Below are 19,278 nucleotides of genomic sequence, written 5' to 3'. Positions count from 1 at the left end.
GGTGAGATAACTGCGCTATGTAACTTTGCTAGACCGGGCCGGGAGATGAGCGGAAGTACTTCGACTTGCTTTCTGGCACACCTACCGCAATAACAAATAGACCCCCTCCACGCACCCAGGTATAAGGAGAAGCAAGCGCAGCATTGTCAGTACATCATCATGGCAGAGGCACCGAAGAAAAAGAAGACGTTGACTGATGAAGCAAGGAAGAGAAAGAGAGAGGCCGACAAAGTAAGAGACCGGACTAGAGTTGCTCTCGGAACAGTTTATACACGTTGGCGAGATCTGAAAGAAACATTTGGATACAAGTTTGATTCAGAGCTTGCCACCTTTCTGCTGGATTAGTAAATAGCTTATTTGCTGTTCTTGCTTTGTGCTGTGTTGTACTTGCTTTATGTTTCACTGTGTTCGGAAAGTGACTCGCTAGTTTGTTATTATAACTGAGGAAAACTATTTTCAACAGATTTCGATAGGTTTAGCCTCTAGCAAGACATCTCGTTAGCGATGTTAGCAAACTTGCTATATCACGCTTGGACTGATGCTGGACTCTCGCATACGCTTCTTTGTGATGTTATTCTGATCGCTATGTGGCTTACTTGCCAACCAAGTCCCACTAGTCTCGGGATATTCCAGATATTTCCAAAGATTTTGATGATAATTGACATTGTCCGTTGAAAACTATTTTCAATAGATTTCGCTAGGTTTTAGCTGCTAGACATGTCGATAGCGATGTTGATAGCAAATTGGTGGTATGCCGCATGCCTGTACTGGCGCTGCTCCACCCCTGGTTCCTGTTCGTCATCTATGGCAAAGACATCGTTCCATGCCGCACGGGCCAGCCTTAGGACACCCATATCAAGTATGAAAAATTCCATGTGTGCCATGGTGCTAACACAATTTTGGGGGGTCTGGCGGCAGCAGAGCCTTTCCATGTCAGTTGTCATCTCCCTGCAGTAAGTGCAGGTGCACCAATGTAAAGGCCCCCCATCTGGCACATCAGGCCTTTGGGGAACCTCTTGCAATGACAAGATGTCAAACATGAGGCCCGGCAGTCTGGACATCACTCTTTCCAGAAGAGCATCTTTTTGGAGGTTGGTAAGCGAACAAACCTTTATCTAAAACATAAGCCTTTTATTGTTATTATGTGTCTTACTTTGGCAACTGCTAAACATTTTAGTGGAGGATTGTTCATATAATCAAACCTGTAACTCGGCTGCTCTCCTCTCCTTTAGCTCCTGCAGCCTTCCCAGGTCTTCTGGGTCGACATCTCTGACCCTAGGTCTGCCTCTGCCTCTACCCCCCCTGCTCACACCTCCCCTCCCCCTTGCTCCTCTCCCCCTAGCTCCCCTCCCCCGTCTGCTCCTCTGACCTCTTCCTCCAACCTGGCTGGTCTCAACCTCAGAAGAGGCTGAAGTGGAAGTTGAATCCTGCAACACAATCACAAAAATGTATTGACATCCAAACCTCATACAACGTTAGCCATGCATGAATTATCCTTTCGAATTCAGCTAATACAGTGATATAATAAACTGTTACTACTGTGACGTTAGTGGTTGTGATTTATCCCATGTCGATAAAACAACGAAAATTGATGTATTGTGATATACATCCCTGCCAATGTCATTCATGAAAGAATGCAATGTAGGCTGTAGCCTTATTAGTGTCATCCCTGTCTCACGGAGACATGTAGTTTTTGTAGATGCCAAAAGTCATCTGTCCCGTCTCAGACAAGCATGCAAATAAAATGTGGTCATTCTTCCTCAATCTCACGCCAGGTACGTTTGTAATCTTCTAAACCTAACTTCTCTATCTTATAATAAAATGCACGTTCCAATGTATAGTATGCCTTTTCGATGTTGTCAACAATATTGCGTTAGATGTCATCCACGTTCACACTTACAAAACAATGTAGCCTATGCAGTATTTCAGCTAAACCAAATGTTGTCATTCTTTTGGTTGTATCAGCATTCATTTCGAGTATCACAGTAGATAAAACTATGTAGTCATATTTCTGTAAAACCTTTGATTACTCTTACCTTATCGGTCGACATAGCTTGCACCTTCTGACTCCTCGTCGGTTCGTCATCAAATGCACGTGAATGCGACAGGGTGTTGTATTTACGACAGTGTCGTAAACGTACATTACCTCCAAGCCTGTAGGGGGAGCTCCATAATGGGCTTTTTGACAAGTTCCGTTGGATCGCTTTAAGATGGTGCACAAAAAGCAACTTCCGGTGAGAGCAAGGACCGAGGAAATGATAAATAAGAGAGATGGCATCGAGCTTGGGACGTCTTTCAACATGGCGTGATTTCCGGGTCAAGTCATTGAAGAGAGAGGAGTCGAGGGACATTGGGATGAACTTCTTATAAGAACGAAGCTGCGGGCCGTATTAAAATCTGGCTTCGCCGGACTTTGGACATGCTTGGTCTACATCATGATAATTTGTGTTACAAAAAGTGTTGGTGAAATAACTAAAAAAAAGAATAAAATGTCTTGAATTGCTAAAACATATATTTTAGAGCTTTTATTTACAGAAAAACGTTGAAAATCAAAATTACATGAACATCCACTCAAAATGCAGAGAGAAAAAAAAAAACATAAATATATATATATCTTGCAGCACATTTTTCACAGACAGCTCTCTGCTTTACAGCCACCATTAGGCTCCCCAAAAGCATTGGTGGCCAGAGGTTTATTCATTAAGCCCCTCCCCATTTGCCAAACTTTATCAAATTAATTAAGGTAATCTAAATCAGCGGTCCCCAACCTTTTTTGCGCCACGGACCGGTTTCATCTAAGACAATATTTTCTCAGACCGGCCTTCATTTTCTCGGCCTACATTTGCTCGATTATCGTTAATGATGCATCGCCAGGACGGCTGTAGTCTAATAATAAATCATCCGCAGTGGTTTTATGTCAAATGCAAACATCAACAGACAATAAACAACATTTTGTTAATAAATTAATAATCAACAACATCTCTGTGAACGAAATTATTTATTTTACAACGAAAATCCTTTCTAATAAGAAATAATTATAATAAAAGCTCGATTCAAGTGACTGCGCATCAGTGCATTCAACGTAGGAGAAAAAGGCCTACTAATAACTTCTATATAACAAGTTGAACAAGTCAATAAAATAATAATAATAATAATGACAATTAGTGGGAGCCCTGAGCTTGTTTCTCTGCAACGAGCTGGTCCCATCTTGGGGTAATGGGAGACAATGACACCCGAAGTGTGTTCCGTACATCCAGTCTGCTGCGTAGTCTTGTTTTCGTTGCCGTCACTGCAGAAAATCCCACTTCACAAAGATAAGAGGTTGGGAATGGAAGCAGGGTTTTCGATGCCTTTTCGGCTATCTCTGGATATTCTGCCATGACTTTAATCCAGAACTCTGGCACAGTTGTGGTCTGAAACGTACTTTTAAGGCCACTGTCATTTGCAATGTCCAGCAGTTGATCTTCTTCTTGCACGGACAGGTTCGATTCACCAGGTTTGTTCACAAATGGGTCGCGGATCCATTCTTTCGCAGTCCGTGGGTCTTTTGTGGTCGGGAAGTACTGCTCAAACTCTTTCAAAAGCAAAGACAGGTGATCGTGCACCAGCTGGGAGAATGATGGATCAGGCTCAGTCTCTTCCAAAATCCCCGACAATGTTTGAAACATGTCAAATATCCCTCGGTTCACTCGCCGTCCCCACAAATCCAGTTTGCCTTTGAATGCAGCTACTTCATCTGCCAACTTGAAGACAGTTGTCATTTTCCCCTGAAGTGACAGATTAAGTTCATTGAGCAGGTTGAATATGTCGCACAAATAAGCGAGTTTTGTGACCCATTGTCACTGAAATGTGCTGCCAGTGGTGACTTTTTTTCTGAAAAAAACCTCTGCAGCGGGTCACGTAATTCAAACACTCTTGCCAATTATCTGCCTTTAGATAGCCACCTTACTTCAGTGTGTAAGAGAAGGCGTTTGTACTCCGCGTCCATCTCCTCACAAAGTTGCTCAAACAGACGCAAGTTAAGGGCATGCGCTTTGATGTGGTTAATCATTTTAATGACATCATTCAACACGCTGTTGAGTTCAGGTGACATTTTTCGGCTAGCCAGCATTTCCCTGTGAATGACACAGTGCGTTGACTCACATTCAGGTGCAACCTCCTTTACCCGAGAAGTTAAACCAGAAAGCCGTCCGGTCATAGCAGCAGCTCCGTCCATGCATATGCCCACACAAAAGGACCAATTTAGTTTTCCTGATATGTAATCATCCAGAGACTTGAATAGTTCTGCGGCTGTGGTGTTGGTTGGCAACAATAGTGCACATAACATATCCTCCTGCACATCCTCCTGATATATATATCGCACATAAACAAGTAGTGTCGCCTTGTTATCAACATCAGTAGACTCGTCAACCTAGATCGCGTACCAAGGTGACTTATTAATCCTCTCCAACAACTGCTCCTCAATATCCTCTGCGATATTCTCAATTCGCCTAGTGACGGTACTGGCTGAAAGAGGAACCTGTGCTATCTTTTTAACTGCAGCCTCTCCTAGAAGTTCACGGCAAATGTCTTTAGCGGCGGGCAGGATCAATTCTTCACCAATAGTAAAAGTTTTCTTCGCCTTAGCAATACGATTAGCCACTAAGTATGATGCTCTCAGTGCACTCACATTTGTTGATGTGGTGGCCATCAGTAATTGCTTCTGCCCTTCTTGTTCACGTTTTTTTTTCTCAAAAAACTCCAAAGGCTTGTTGTTTAATGCAGGGTGCTTGGTCTCCAGGTGCCGAAGCAGTTTTGAAGGCTTCATTGACTCATTTGCCAGCTTGTCGCCACATATTACAGAGAGCGGGCTCGGTGCATGAGAATCACCTGTAAGGATAAACCCGTATTTTAAGTAGGACTCCTGGTATTGTCTTTTAAATGCAGATTTACTTTTCTTGGAAGTCGTAGGCTCTTCTTCTGTCTCTTCATTGGGCCTTTTCCCCTTTCCAAAGAAGCTCGCCAAAGATGTTTGTTTTTTACTCATTTTTGCTATCTTGTCGGTTTAATTTTCGCGGTAACGGCTGGTGACGTATCACGTGACCGAGACCTGTCAAGAGGCACAGACGCATGCGCCATTCCGCCAGAAGTCACTTTTCAAAATAAAACATATTTAGACTGATAATCAATTAAAAAAAAGAAAAATTCAAACGTTTTGTCGCGACCCGGTACCTAATGGCCCGCGGCCCGGTACCGGGTTGCGACCCGGTGGTTGGGGACCGCTGATCTAAATAACTACACATTATTCAAATGTAAATAATTAAGCACAAAAAAATCAAAAACGTCATCATATGATACTACTTTTGACCATTGAAGCCCTAAACAATTACATATTTGATTCTAAGAAATTATTTTTAACCATGCTCATGCAGTATATGGTACGGTCCAATTGAGCACAGCTGTTTTGACAGATCCAATTGAGCACATCTGTTTTGACTGATGGAGCCTCTATTTAAGGCCACACTATTCTGTTCTGTTTGGAACTCAGGAGCTGTGAATGAGAGGAACCACAGTCATTTTGACACATTGGAAAGCATGTTTATGTTTAGTATGATTAAAAATAAAAACTGTCTTTTACACAATATTGATTTGAGTGATACCTTCACACATTTCTAGCAAGAATTTAGTTGTCAAGTAATTGCAGTGATCGCACTCACTGCAATGACTGTTTATTTGAATGTGTCGTACGGAGTCTTTTGGCTGTGCTATTTATAAAGGCTTTCCATGAAACACCTATTTGGAAAGTGATTGTGGTAACAAAACATAAGTGAAGACACAGGACATAGGTTTCCCTGGATCCTCTTCTGTCGGATTTATATTAAAGGTTTCTGTGAGATCCTGAGGCTGATATCCATCCATGCTTCTCTGTAAACTTTTTCGTTCCTGAAGCTCAGGAAATGAACTGGAAAGCTGATCACCAGGCTTAATATTCAGGTTGTAAGTTGGGTTAGAAAATACACTTCCAAATGGAGAAGATGGTAATCCTTTTAGAGATGGGAGTTCTGTGGTTGTTGTGGTCAGGGGTTCCGGGGGGTACTTTTTCTGGGGCTGGTTGTAGTAACCCTTTGGAGTGTTGGCAAAAACAAATAATATGTTCTCCTTGCAGACATAACCATTAGTTGGTGTTTCTTCACTACACTGTAGCTCCAGAACATCCATAATATGTACTTCACTGTGGTGGCACTGATCCACATGAAGGAGATGACATCCATGTTCACCCTTGGGGAGAAAAACTTGCATTAATTTAAAAGTGGGTGGCATCTTTTTTCCATGCCAAGGCATGCTAACATTTGCTAGCACTCAAGACAAATCAGAGCTTTGTGAGGTTAATTTTATAGTTTTGCAGGTAGTTGATTATAGACCAAAGCATTTGAAAAGTGGAAAACGTTATTAATGATAATTTAAGAGTTTAAAAATGGCAAAGCAGTCGAGAAAAAAAAATATATTTCAGACTTGGCTGAAGTGGTTAAATCGATTATATTTGTAAAATGAATATTCAAAATAAAAGCACATGTTGCTGAAAGGCTGTAGTACTTGCCAAGATCCAAAAACACTAAATCCCACTCGGTTGTGCCTTCCAATCTCTTCTGTTATAGAAGCATTCCTGCCTTTTTAAATGATCAATTAGACTTAAGTAACCCTATTAGAGCCCAATTAGACTTCAGTAACCTCCTTGCTGTCAAGGGTGGGGGAAATAGGACCCAAGTGAAGCGACAAAGGGAGGCAGGTATGGGTCCAAACAAAAGGCGAGGACCAGGACATGAAAAACACCTGACTTGACACATGAAGAACGAACTGACAAAGAACACAAGGGAAAGCAGGACTAAATACAAAGACACTAATCACAACACAAGCCACAGCTGGGGAGGGGAGGAAGAAATAGGAGGGCAACAAGTGACAACAATGAAACAATCAGACACAAGGAAAACCAAAAGACAAGAAGTAAAACTACACATGACACAACAGAGGGAAAACATTTAAAAATAAAACAGGAAACAGACACAAAACAAGGATCATGACACTTGCAGAGACATTTTATTATATACATGAAATAACAGTGTTCTCGGTTTGAGTAACACTCTTCAGGACGAGTAAACTATGCACAACAAGTGCCCCTTTAAGAAATGGTTTTAAGGACCTACCATTGATGTCAACATTGGCTTTGGGATTGGAGGAAAGACCTTCTGTTTGATACTGTGGAATGTAAAGATGTATGGCAATAAGTCACATGTTTTCAAAGGTAACCATCAGAAGCAACAATTGAGTGTATTGCACAGAAGGGTTGATAGTTTAACTTACCATGCCCAGTGCCTGAAGCAAAGCATAATTGTGAGGGAAAGGAGACCAAAAATAGTGAGCAGGGGGATAAGGACTGCGCCTATCAAGTTGTCAGCTGGTGAATTAAAACAAATATAAGAAACAGGTAATTAAAATAAAGAACAAATACATGACTGTATTGTGTATCCATAGTTTTGGTAAAGAATATGGATTTTTTACAAAGAGATATTGTAGGCTGAAAGGGAAAAACACATACTCGGGGAGTTCAAGATGGCAGTAATGAATGTAGCACCACATTCTCCCACTGCTGTTTGTGCCTTCATTGTGAATTTGTAGAAACCCATTTTAAGGTTTCTTGCTTTCAGGCTGGTGGCGGCAGGATCGTCTGAGCAAAATAGCAGTGCAAAAGAGATCGTTATTACTAATAAACAGTACTTTGATTTTTGTGTGTATTTACATACCCATTTACCATTTTCTATATATCAGAATATGTTGTATAAAAACACTTAAAAAATTATATATTATTACACAATATATTGTGACAACTTGCAGCTATAAGGATATTCAAAGTATTTTTGTATGCATAGTATTTTTACTCTAGGACAGTTTACAGTGGGATGGTTGTTTTATATCGCAATGTAGTATACAGAAGTCAAGTTGCTCATTTGTTTTTCCAGTTTGCATGTGGGTAAATGAGTAATCTAAAAAAATGAAGCATCGACCATCAGGATAAAGGCTTTATAGATACCTGGTTGTGTGTATTTAAGTGGCATAAAATGTTGGTGTGCCGTGGTTGATGGAAGAAGCTTTATTCTTTAAGTCAATCAGTTTTAGGTCCTAGGGTTATCATCAGGGCTTGACATTAACAACCACATACAGTGGGGAAAAAAGTATTTAGTCAGCCACCAATTGTGCAAGTTCTCCCATTTAAAAAGATGAGAGAGGCCTGTAATTTTTATCATAGGTATACCTCAACTATGAGAGACAGAATGAGAAAAAAAATCCAGAAAATCACATTGTAGGATTTTTAATGAATTAATTTTCAAATTATTGTGGAAAATAAGTATTTGGTCAATAACAAAAGTTCATCTCAATACTTTGTTATATACCCTTTGTTGGCAATGACAGAGGTCAAACGCTTTCGTTAAGTCTTCACAAGGTTTTCACACACTGTTGCTGGTATTTTGGCCCATTCCTCCATGCAGATCTCCTCTAAAGCAGTGATGTTTTGGGGCTGTCGCTGGGCAACACGGACTTTCAACTCCCTCCAAAGATTTTCTATGGGGTTGAGATCTGGAGACTGGCTAGGCCACTCCAGGACCTTAAAATGCTTCTTACAAAGCCACTCCTTCGTTGCCCTGGCGGTGTGTTTGGGATCATTGTCATGCTAAAAGACCCAGCCACGCTTCATCTTCAGTGCCCTTGCTGATGGAAGGAGGTTTTCACTCAAAATCTCACGATACATGGCCCCATTCATTCTTTCCTTTACACGGATCAGTCGTCCTTGTCCCTTTGCAGAAAAACAGCCCCAAAGCATGATGTTTCCACCCCCATGCTTCACAGTAGGTATGGTGTTCTTTGGATGCAACTCTGCATTCTTTCTCCTCCAAACACGACGAGTTGAGTTTTTACCAAAAAGTTCTATTTTGGTTTCATCTGACCATATGACATTCTCCCAATCCTCTTCTGGATCATCCAAATGCCCTCTAGCAAACTGTATGTACTGGCTTAAGCAGGGGGACAGGTCTGGAACTGCAGGATTTAAGTCCCTGGCGGCGTAGTGTGTTACTGATGGTAGCCTCTATTACTTTGGTCCAAGCTCTCTGCAGGTCATTCACTAGGTCCCCCCGTGTGGTTCTGGGATTTTTGCTCACCGTTCTTGTGATCATTTTGACCCCACGGGTGAGATCTTGCGTGGAGCCCCAGATCGAGGGAGATTAGCAGTGGTCTTGTATGTCTTCCATTTTCTAATAATTGCTCCCACAGTTGATTTCTTCACACCAAGCTGCTTACCTATTGCAGATTCAGTTTTCCCAGCCTGGTGCAGGTCTACAATTTAGTCTCTGGTCTCCTTTGACAGCTCTTTGGTCTTGGCCATAGTGGAGTTTGGAGTATGACTGTTTGAGGTTGTGGACAGGTGTCTTTTATACTGATAACGAGTTCAAAAAGGTGCCATTAATACAGGTAACGAGTGGAGGACAGAGGAGCCTCTTAAAGAAGAAGTTACAGGTCTGTGAGAGCCAGAAATCTTGCTTGTTTGTAGGTGACCAAATACTTATTTTACCGAGGAATTTACCAATTAATTCATTAAAAATCCTACAATGTGATTTTCTGGATTTTTTTTTTCTCAATTTGTCTCTCATAGTTGAAGTGTACCTATGATGAAAATTACAGGCATCTCTCGTCTTTTTAAATGGGAGAACTTGCATAATTGGTGGCTGACTAAATACTTTTTTGCCCCACTGTATATCCAAGTAGAATTCAGAAGTAATGTGTACCACAGTGGAATATACTTTCCACTTTGGCTCTGGGCATATTCAAATCCAGATCCAGCTAACATTAGCACTTAACACAAACACAACCACACTGTTGTCACCTTTGGATTATTCAACATCCATTCTCTTATGAGCAAGGGTCCTCTACTCCCAGATCTCCTTACGTAAGTAAAATGTTCTGTTTGACTGAAATGTTGCAAAAACGTAATGACTTTTATGAGTTAGATGAATCATACACTCATCCCTCCCCCTTAAAACTTTCAAATCACAACCACTTCCAGCATTACCGGTGTTCCCCAGGGCTCTCTCCTGCGGCCTCTTCTTTTCTTTATCTCTCTACTTCCTCTTGGACATATTTTCTGTAAATTCAACATTCCCTTCCATTGCTATGCGGATGACATGCAGCTCTATTTTTCCTCCAAAGCGACCTCCATCCTCCCTGCCAACTCTCTCTCTCTCCAATTACTTACAGGAATTATCCTGGTTCTCCTACAATTTCCTCAAACTTAAGTTGAGACAAGGTAGGCAAAAATATTGTTTTTCATGCACTGGTCAATTTTGAGATGTTGTGCTATATTGATTCCATAACATGTTTTCTTTTATGCTATGACACGGAAAACGTACAAAATACACATTTACGTTATTATTTTACCATAGTTTGTCTATTTACGTCTGTAGATTTCTCCTAAATTAATCAAAATGAGTATTCGCTCCATATAGTACCGCAACCGCTCTTTGCACCATGTAATCCCTGGTATCGTTGTAAAGCTCCGTCTCGCCCGCACAATCTCACGGGATCCCAATATGGTAATTTACTTTGTATCAGCAACCAATCGTGAAAGAACAAAGGGGGCTTTAGATAAAGAAACTAAATCTCATTGGCTGTTGTCAATTTCTCACAACGTGATTTGTTCAGATACGTCATGTGGTGTTCTATGACACTTCCTGGTTAAGCTTTCCGTGGAACATTCAATTTCAAAATGGCAAAAGAACAGCGACAAAACGTTCACAGGGAAGACGACAACAATTGTCACTTGTCACGAAGCATGGTAAAACTAAAAACAAATGACCCCGAACATGAGATACGTTCACGGAGTGCGTCGATGTGCAAGCTGTCATCCAAACAACAGGAAGGTTTAGATAGCGCCACACAGCAGTGGCTGATCATTCAGTGGCGTTGAATGAACTGCTCAGTGGGTTGATTTTGTTCAGGTCATATGCTGGGTTACTCAGTTTTCAGTTATAATGTTTTTTATATGTTCTATATTGTTGTTGCCAAGGGTTAGATAATATATTGTTTCTGTAAATAGTGTCTTACAACAAAAAAAATAATGGAAGTTCTATTCCTATCAATATTCTGAAGGTTTTTACAGAGGGTGTAACTGTTGCTGTATAATTTGTTAAGGGTTTCCGATAGTAAATGATTTCATGTGTAGGACTTTTATTTTGAAGCCTCGGCGGAGCCAGGAGAGAGCTCGAGATAGAGACAGAGAAGATGTAGGCTACGTACTGTAGTGACACACACGTTTAAGAGTTATAAGAGGTCATTATAAGATTAGTTAATGCCTTTTGAAGGAGAAAAGTGTTATAAAAGAAGATTTCCTTTCTGTGCATGCAGCCAAAGAGGTATTTTGTCCGTTTGTCATTTACTTTCAATGTATGTTATTTTTATGTATGTTTGCTAACTCGTTAACGTTTTGTACTATGTGTTTCATACCGTGTTTTAGTTTTCACGGTTGGATGGGGAGAAGACTTCATAAAACCCGTTTATAAGAAAACCACTGGTGTCTGACTGTGCTTGGGAGGGAGTCACAGAGGGGTTTGTTCTTATATCATTCATAGCCTGAATTATATAACATTTTATACCTAAAAACATGGCAAGTTGGACATTTTATTTTGAGGTGTTGACAGTATTTTCAGATTTATGGAGTGATAAAAAAAGACATCCAAAATCCTTTCTGTAAAAACTTTCGATTAAAATATGACTACAAAATGAAACAAGAATTTTTAAACCTGACTTCATCCAATGTTCAGAATTGTGTTCCTGAAAAAAATATTCAAATATGCGCATATTTAATTAGATAATGGCAGATTTGCATATTTAAACATGCTATTTCAGAAAACTTGTCATACAAAAAACAATAGCCTTATGTAAGTAATTAACTGGAGAAATGTCATGCTGATGTATTTAAGTAAAAAAAAATTACCTATTCACCTGTAGTGTCTCGCCTTAACAGTGATAAAACCGAGGTTCTCCTCATCGCCCAAAATCCACCCTAACCAAACCTGTCATTTTTTCCATTTCCATCGACAACTCCTCAGTCTCACCCTTTCCTCAGTTTAAGAGTCTGGGTGTTATCCTTGACAGCACACTCTCCCTCAAAACTCACATCAGTAATGTCATTAGGGTTTGCTTATTTCCATACATAACATCAACTGCCCCCGCCCCTCCCTAACACCTAACAACACCCTTTCACACCCTGGTCACTTCAGCGACTACTCTCTTCTCTTTGGTCTCCCTCTCAAGTTCATCCACAAACTGTAACTGATCCAGCAATCTGCCACCAGCATCATCACCAGAACCCCTCCATTAAACCACATCACTCCTGTTCTTCAGCAACTTCACTGGCTGCCCATGAAATAGCTTTATAGATTATAAGATTCTGCGATTCACCTTTAAGGCTATCCACAACCTCAATCCTCTGTACCTCTCCAACCTCTTACACATCAACACAACCACCAAACTGCACTCATGTCTTCTGTTTCGATCCACCTCACTGCAACACCCTTTCCCTTAACCACCATGCGGTCCAGCGCCTTCAGCAGCTCTGCACCCTGCCTCTGGAACTCCCTCCCACCGGACATCTGTAATACGGACTCCTCTCCACTTTCAAGTCTCAAAACACATCTCTTCCCACTAGCATATCCGCTTTAATTACATGACACATCATCTGCTCTTATTGATTATATTATCTCGTTTTCTGCTGGTGTTTTGTTTTTGTATTATGTGTTTGTTTCTTTTACTGCAACCTTAAGAGCCTACAAAGGCACCTATATAATAAAATGCATTATTATCATTATCATTATTACTATTATTATTACCTGTGCTGAAACTGATGACTGAATTGTTGTTGTCCGAACAATACAGGACATAGCCTTGTATGAAAGCAGTCTGCTCTGCTAAAGATATAAGGTCCCAGGATACTTCAAAATTGGAATCCTGCTGTTTCCCCTTCATTGACTTAAACAGGCCTTCTTTTATACCTGACAAAATGGGCAAAACAGTGTAAGTGAAAATGTATTTTATGTGACATTTATAGGGCAAGCATTGCTCCAAAGAAGAGTCAAATGATTCAATCATACTTTTCTCCGTGACATAGCCCTCTCTTCTCTCCAGTAGCAGTGGAGCTCCCTGGGTGCAGGCGTACAAGGAAAGTGAGTATCTTCTTCCGTCTGTGAAGTTTCCTTGGGTAGAGAAACAACAGGAGAGCTGTGGTGTAACACAATCAAATGTTATGTTACATTGACAACTGTTTTGTGGGCAAAGAATAAAGCTTACTTGAAAATACTTTGGCATAGGTCTCATTGGGAGGCAATTTCAGCCAGTCCTCAGTGTGATTCCCTGAGGTAGGGCACCAGTCCACTATGTATCCACAGCTGGCTGCAGGACTGGCAGACCAGGAAAAGTTGAAGCCCCCGTTACTGCCAATAATCCGAGAAGTTTTCACTCTGTGTCCAGCTGAAAATAAAGACTCTTTGAAACTTAGGTTTGACATAAACATATTTCTGAAATGATGTGGTTATTAATTGTTGCAGAGTAGATAATATCTTAAAGGGATTTACACTGCCTGGCCAAAAAAAAGGTCACGCACTCTAATATTTCGTTGGACCGCCTTTAGCTTTGATTACGGCACGCATTCGCAGTGGCATCGTTTCCACAAGCTTCTGCAATGTCACAACATTTATTTCTGTTTTGCATAAATTTTACGCCAAGATCTGTATTGATGACGGGTGACTCGGACCACTGCGCAAAGTCTTCTCCAGCACATCCCAAAGATTCTCAATCGGGTTCAGGTCTGGACTCTGTGGTGGCCAATCCATGTGTGAAAATAGTGTCTCATGCTCCCTAAACCACTCTTTCACAATTTGAGCCCGATGGATCCTGGCATTGTCATCTTGGAACATGCCCGTGCCATCAGGGAAGAGAAAAAAAAAAATCCATTGATGGAATAACCTGGTCATTCAGTATATTCAGGTAGTCAGCTGACCTCATTCTTTGGGCACATAACGTTGCTGAACCTAGACCAGACCAACTGCAGCAACCCCAGACCATAGCACTGCCCCCTACAGGCTTGTACAGTAGGCACTAGGCATGATGTGGGCCTCTCTTCTCACCCTGATACGCCCATCACTCTGGAACAGGGTAAATCTCGACTCATCAGACCACATGACCTTCTTCCATTGCTCCGGAGTGCAATCTTTATGCTCCCTAGCAAACTGAAGCCGATTTTTCCGATTAGCCTCAGTGATAACTGCTTTTCTTACGGCTACACAGCTGTTTAGTGCCAATCCCTTGAATTCCCTTCGCATTGTGCATGTGGAAATTGTAGGAAATGTTCTTTTATTCGAAGCCCAGGAGTCGATTAAAAGAAACGAAGTGAAGCTCCTCTTACAAGTTTTAAAAGGAGTATTTAATAAAAGGATGCAGCAGTAGGTTTTACAAAAGTTTCACAGCTGTGGCTCAATAGTCCGGTACACGCGTCCACAGGCCGCTGACTGAGTGGAGCTCATCAGTAGTTACTGTCTGGCGGTCCGGAACAAAAGAGAGATCGATTTCACAATACAAACATGTTTTATAGAACCACCCCTTTCCGGCCATACAATAAACAACTTCGAAATAAGATGTGCTCAGGTCTCGCCCTCTCATTGGTTGGTAGCGGGGGCTGGATCCTGTTGGCCGCTTGTCACATGGGGTTCCCCGGATTCTTCTATAGGCTGACGTCGTCGGGGGTGGGTCTTCTTATGACGTCACCGTCGCCATCTTGTTAATAATGTCCTGAAGCTCTCACCTACGATATTCTATTATGCAATCCTTCTGAGGTTTATCAGTTATTAAACACGCAATAGTATCATTGCAGCATCAATGAGTGAGAGTTAGAGGCGGTGTGTTTAGTATGTAACTCCACGCGTCCTTCTCCCTCTACTCATACAATACAATATTAGCTATATGCTATCTGAGGCTAAAAACAACATCCGGTAATACTACCGGAATTGGGACAAATATGATCCGTCCAGAAACAGAATTATCTTTTAATGTTCCGCTCCCATATATTGATTATTTCTAACAAAATGCTCTGACTTTCACTATTAAACATAGCCGTGAGTTCTACTGTTGTTTTTCTACCATTTGATTTCACCAAACGTTTAAGTGATCGCTGATCACGATCATTCAAGATTTATTTCCGACCACATTCCTTCCTGGAAGATGATGTTTCCCCACTGTCCTTCCAGTTTTTAATAATGCGTTGGACAGTTCTGTACCCGATTTTAGTAGTTTCAGCAATCTCCTTAGATGTTTTCTCTGCTTGACGCATGCCAATAATTTGACCCTTCTGAAACAGATTAACATCTTTTCCTCGACCGCAGGATATGTCTTTCGACATGACCGTTTAACAAATGAGAAGCTACTCACTGCATCAGTTAGGGTACAATAACTTGTTGCCAGCTGAAACATAATCACCCATGCAGTAATTATCCAATGGGAGGCTCTTACCTATTTGCTTAGTTAAGTCCAGGTGGTGACCTTTCTTTTGGCCGGGCAGTGTAATTTAATTCATTATCAACTATTTCTGTTACATCGTTGTACCATAACGACATTAGAAAGACATAAACAATTTTGATTATCATAGCCACAGCGATAAACAAATAGTTGACATTTGTTTAAATATAAATTACACTCAGGCATGAAGCGAAATTAGCCTGTCTTTAAAGAACAAATCCTCCGGATCCTCAGTTTTCAGTTTCAAATTTTGAAACATTTCTCCCAGCAAAGTGATCAGAAGTCGAAAATGTTTTTCCTCTCTACCCCTTAATCAATTGTGGGATGAGTTTCTTTCTTCTGACCCCCTTCAAAAGTCACTTATTTAAAAAATATATTATAAATATAAACTCTTGACCGATGACAGCTCACCTACCACTAAAGTCAAGGCTGCCTGGGAGGCTGAGCTGGGGGTGACCTTGGATGATCACTGGTGGGACGCTGCTCTTAACAAAATTCATACAAGTTCAACCTGTGCTCACTCTCATACAGTTCAAGGTGCTGTACAGGATTAATTTCTCAAAGGCACGACTCTCACACATATTCCAATGTCATTGACAACTGTGACATGTGTCAAGCCTCTCCCTGCAACCTATCCCATATGTTCTTTTCCTGCCCATTAGTATTTTCCTTTTAGCAGAAGATTTTTGATGCTCAAGGCAATTACATATTTTGGCTTCCACTTAGCTATTGGCAAGACAACTTCTTTTTTCTTCACTGGAAATCCAAAAAGGCTCCTTCCAACACTCTCAGGGATGTTATGTCTTTTCTAAAACTGGAGAAAATTAAATATTCTTTAAGAGCGGATTTCTGTAAGTTTTACAGTAAGTATTAACCTTCTTCAAATCTCTTTCATTTTTCCTTCCATTTTTGTCTACTGCTTAAAGGACCCCCCCCCCCTTCTTTTATTTATTTGTTGTCTTTGTATTGTTTTATTATTATTATTATTATTCTGTACTTATTTTTTTTATTTTTATTTTTGTTGTGTCAGTTTGTACATCACTCTCATACATTTGGGCTAAGTTGTCTGTTTACGTTATGAATGTGCGTTTAAATATTGTATGCCTTCAACTGAAGATTTTTATTTTTTTAATCTGAATTGAATGACCAGATGTTTCTAGATGTACATTGAATGAATGTTTTTTATATTTCCAATGACTGGATATAGTGTTAAATATATACAAATATATACATTTTGGCAGATCAGGTCACACTTTTGCATCAAAAAAATAAAGAAATGTTTTTCTGATTTATAAAGTATTGAACAAGCTATTTTAAATATTATCACAGATACCATTAATATCCTCAATCATAGAGCAATACGGGTTAAAAAACCCTTCTCTTTAATGCGACATCGTTGCACAGACAGAACTAAAGTTATATTTCAAGCACTGGTTTTAAATGGCTTAGACCCAAAACAAATATGTTTAATAATTTATATATCAAATTACTTCATGTAATTAGAGAAGTATAATCTTAGAAATTGGTCATCTATATTCAACACTAGATAAACACAGAAAAACCCTTTCAAAGTACCATAAGTGGATTAGTATAGCAAAATGATGATTGAATACATTGGGTGCAGTAGTAGCGTTTACAATGATAAATGCATGAATGAGTTAAAGTTTTAAGAACGTTTAATCCTTCCTTTCCTAGTTTTGTCAAAAGTTTTTGGTATAATTTGTTTAACTTTCTTTTTCAGATTTAGAATTGACTATATGACTGATAATTTAAGTTTTGTAATTCTGTTATCGTGCCATAGTCTTTTGATTGAGTATGTGGTAAAGTGAGATCATGAGAGTAATGTTAATCCTAGTTTGACAGTTTTTCATTTTGAATTTGTAGGCTGAATAGTTTAAAATATATAGCCTTTTTAAATCAAAATTTTAGATTATTTATAGTCCTGTGTAATTGTTAAACATTTTTGGTTTACATAGGCATATGGTTAAATTTCATAACATTTTAATATACATTTATAATAACGATAACAGATAAATAAATGATTCGATTTAAAAAAAATATATGATTTGTATTATTATGTATCTGTGTTATTTTATTCATGTTCATTGTTATGCCATTTTTAAAATAAATATCTTTATTGATTTTCTTAGTTTTATTTAGAAAAAGCAAGTGATACAGAGCATGCACATTCATTTGCAATTAGTAATGCAACTCCATTTCACTCCCACCACTCTCCCACCCACCACAGATTAACCCCTTGAGTTACAGGATACAGAGTACTTTAACAGTAAATACAGTATTGTTCATTATTAAATTAGCGCAAGGGGGCTAAGAAAACATAAAAGGAAAAACACAAATATATATAAAAAATAAAAATTATAATAATAACAAATTTATATATATATTAAATGCTCACTGCTGTAATAACCTACCCAGGAATCCAATCTTATTCTTTATCGAGTGGACCTTGTAAGGAGTCCAAAAAGGGTTTCCATGTTCTAAAAATATCTAATAGAGGTTTATAGAGGAGGCTTCATTGTTATACCTTTTTAAAAACGATGCTCTAACTCAGAAATTAGATAATTTTTTGATGATTGTGATTGAGTGTTTCAATCTGAAATGTGATTGTTGTAACAACATGTAGATTGCCAACATCCTTTCTGAAGAATATCATTTTAATTATAGTTTTAAGCAAATTGTATTATTCGGAAATAATTCTGCTTAGTTGTTAGCCTTTCGGCCTTTCGGAGTTCGGCGCCGCATGGAGTGGCAGCCTGTTACAGCAGCTCCTACTCACCACTGAGTAGTTTCCTTATGTTTATTTTATTTAACGTACTTTTTTGCTCTTTTGTTATATTTATTGTATATAGCTTTCTTTTTTATACTATGGACGCACAGCCCATCATTTTTGCACTGCTTCTGCAACTTTTTCTGTTCACTACGGTGTCCGGGGTTTCCTCGTGCAGTGAACGTCCCATTGTTTGCACTTGTGATCAGCCTACACTGGACGGTTTTCATCTGTTGCGGGCGGATAGGACGAGAGAAAGTGGTAAGAGGAACGGAGGAGGGCTGGCTGTGTTTGTGAACGATAGATGGTGTAACCCTGGGCACATCACTATTACAGAAAGGATCTGCAACAGAGACATTGAGTTGTTAGCAGTTAGCATGCAGCCACACTATTTGCCCTGGGAATTCTCGCATGTCATCACAATAGCAGCGTATATTCACCCCTCTGCTGATGCTGAAGAGGCATGTGACGTCATCAGCTCTACTGTAGGCGGATTGCTAACACAGCGCCCAACTACGCTCATCTTGATCTCTGGGGACTTCAATCATGGCTCTCTCTCAAAAACTTTGCCCACATTCAAACAATATGTCACCTGCGTCACCAGAGACAATAAAACACTGGACTTACTGTACGCCAACACCAAGTGGGCCTACAGCTCATCACTCCTTCCTCCCCTGGGCAGATCTGACCACAACCTGGTCCACCTCCTGCCCGTGTATCAACCTCTGGTCTACAGACAGTCTGAGGCGTCTGAAGAGGCCCTTAAAGACTCAACATTACTGCGTGGGATGTGTTCACTGACTCTCACGGGGAGGACATCAACAGCCCGACTGACTGCATAACGGACTATATCAACTTCTGTGAGGAAAACGTCATACCCACCAGGACTGTACGGTGTT

The 19,278-nt window shown here is 40.1% G+C and overlaps 1 protein-coding gene across 3 annotated transcripts in view; it reads right to left on the bottom strand.

The window, feature by feature from the left end:
- Positions 1-2,510: 2,510 nt before the first annotated feature.
- LOC134868116 (oncostatin-M-specific receptor subunit beta-like) overlaps positions 2,511-19,278 on the bottom strand; it is a 29,760-nt gene continuing 12,992 nt past the window's right edge. The window contains exons 12-18 of one of the 3 annotated variants that reach the window (XM_063889008.1): positions 13,372-13,551; positions 13,176-13,277; positions 12,915-13,076; positions 7,574-7,702; positions 7,339-7,432; positions 7,182-7,233; positions 2,511-6,258 (exon numbers count right to left, since the gene is read on the bottom strand). In XM_063889008.1, coding sequence (XP_063745078.1) covers positions 5,773-6,258; positions 7,182-7,233; positions 7,339-7,432; positions 7,574-7,702; positions 12,915-13,076; positions 13,176-13,277; positions 13,372-13,551 — 1,205 coding nt within the window. In that variant the 3' untranslated portion in view covers positions 2,511-5,772. The remainder of the gene's footprint in view (positions 6,259-7,181; positions 7,234-7,338; positions 7,433-7,573; positions 7,703-12,914; positions 13,077-13,175; positions 13,278-13,371; positions 13,552-19,278) is intronic. The other 2 variants (XM_063889010.1, XM_063889011.1) reach the window with 2 other exon arrangements.

Source organism: Eleginops maclovinus, chromosome 8 (genome assembly GCF_036324505.1).
Source record: "Eleginops maclovinus isolate JMC-PN-2008 ecotype Puerto Natales chromosome 8, JC_Emac_rtc_rv5, whole genome shotgun sequence".
Classification (NCBI taxonomy): domain Eukaryota; kingdom Metazoa; phylum Chordata; class Actinopteri; order Perciformes; family Eleginopidae; genus Eleginops; species Eleginops maclovinus.
This window is presented reverse-complemented; position numbering and strand designations above follow the sequence as displayed.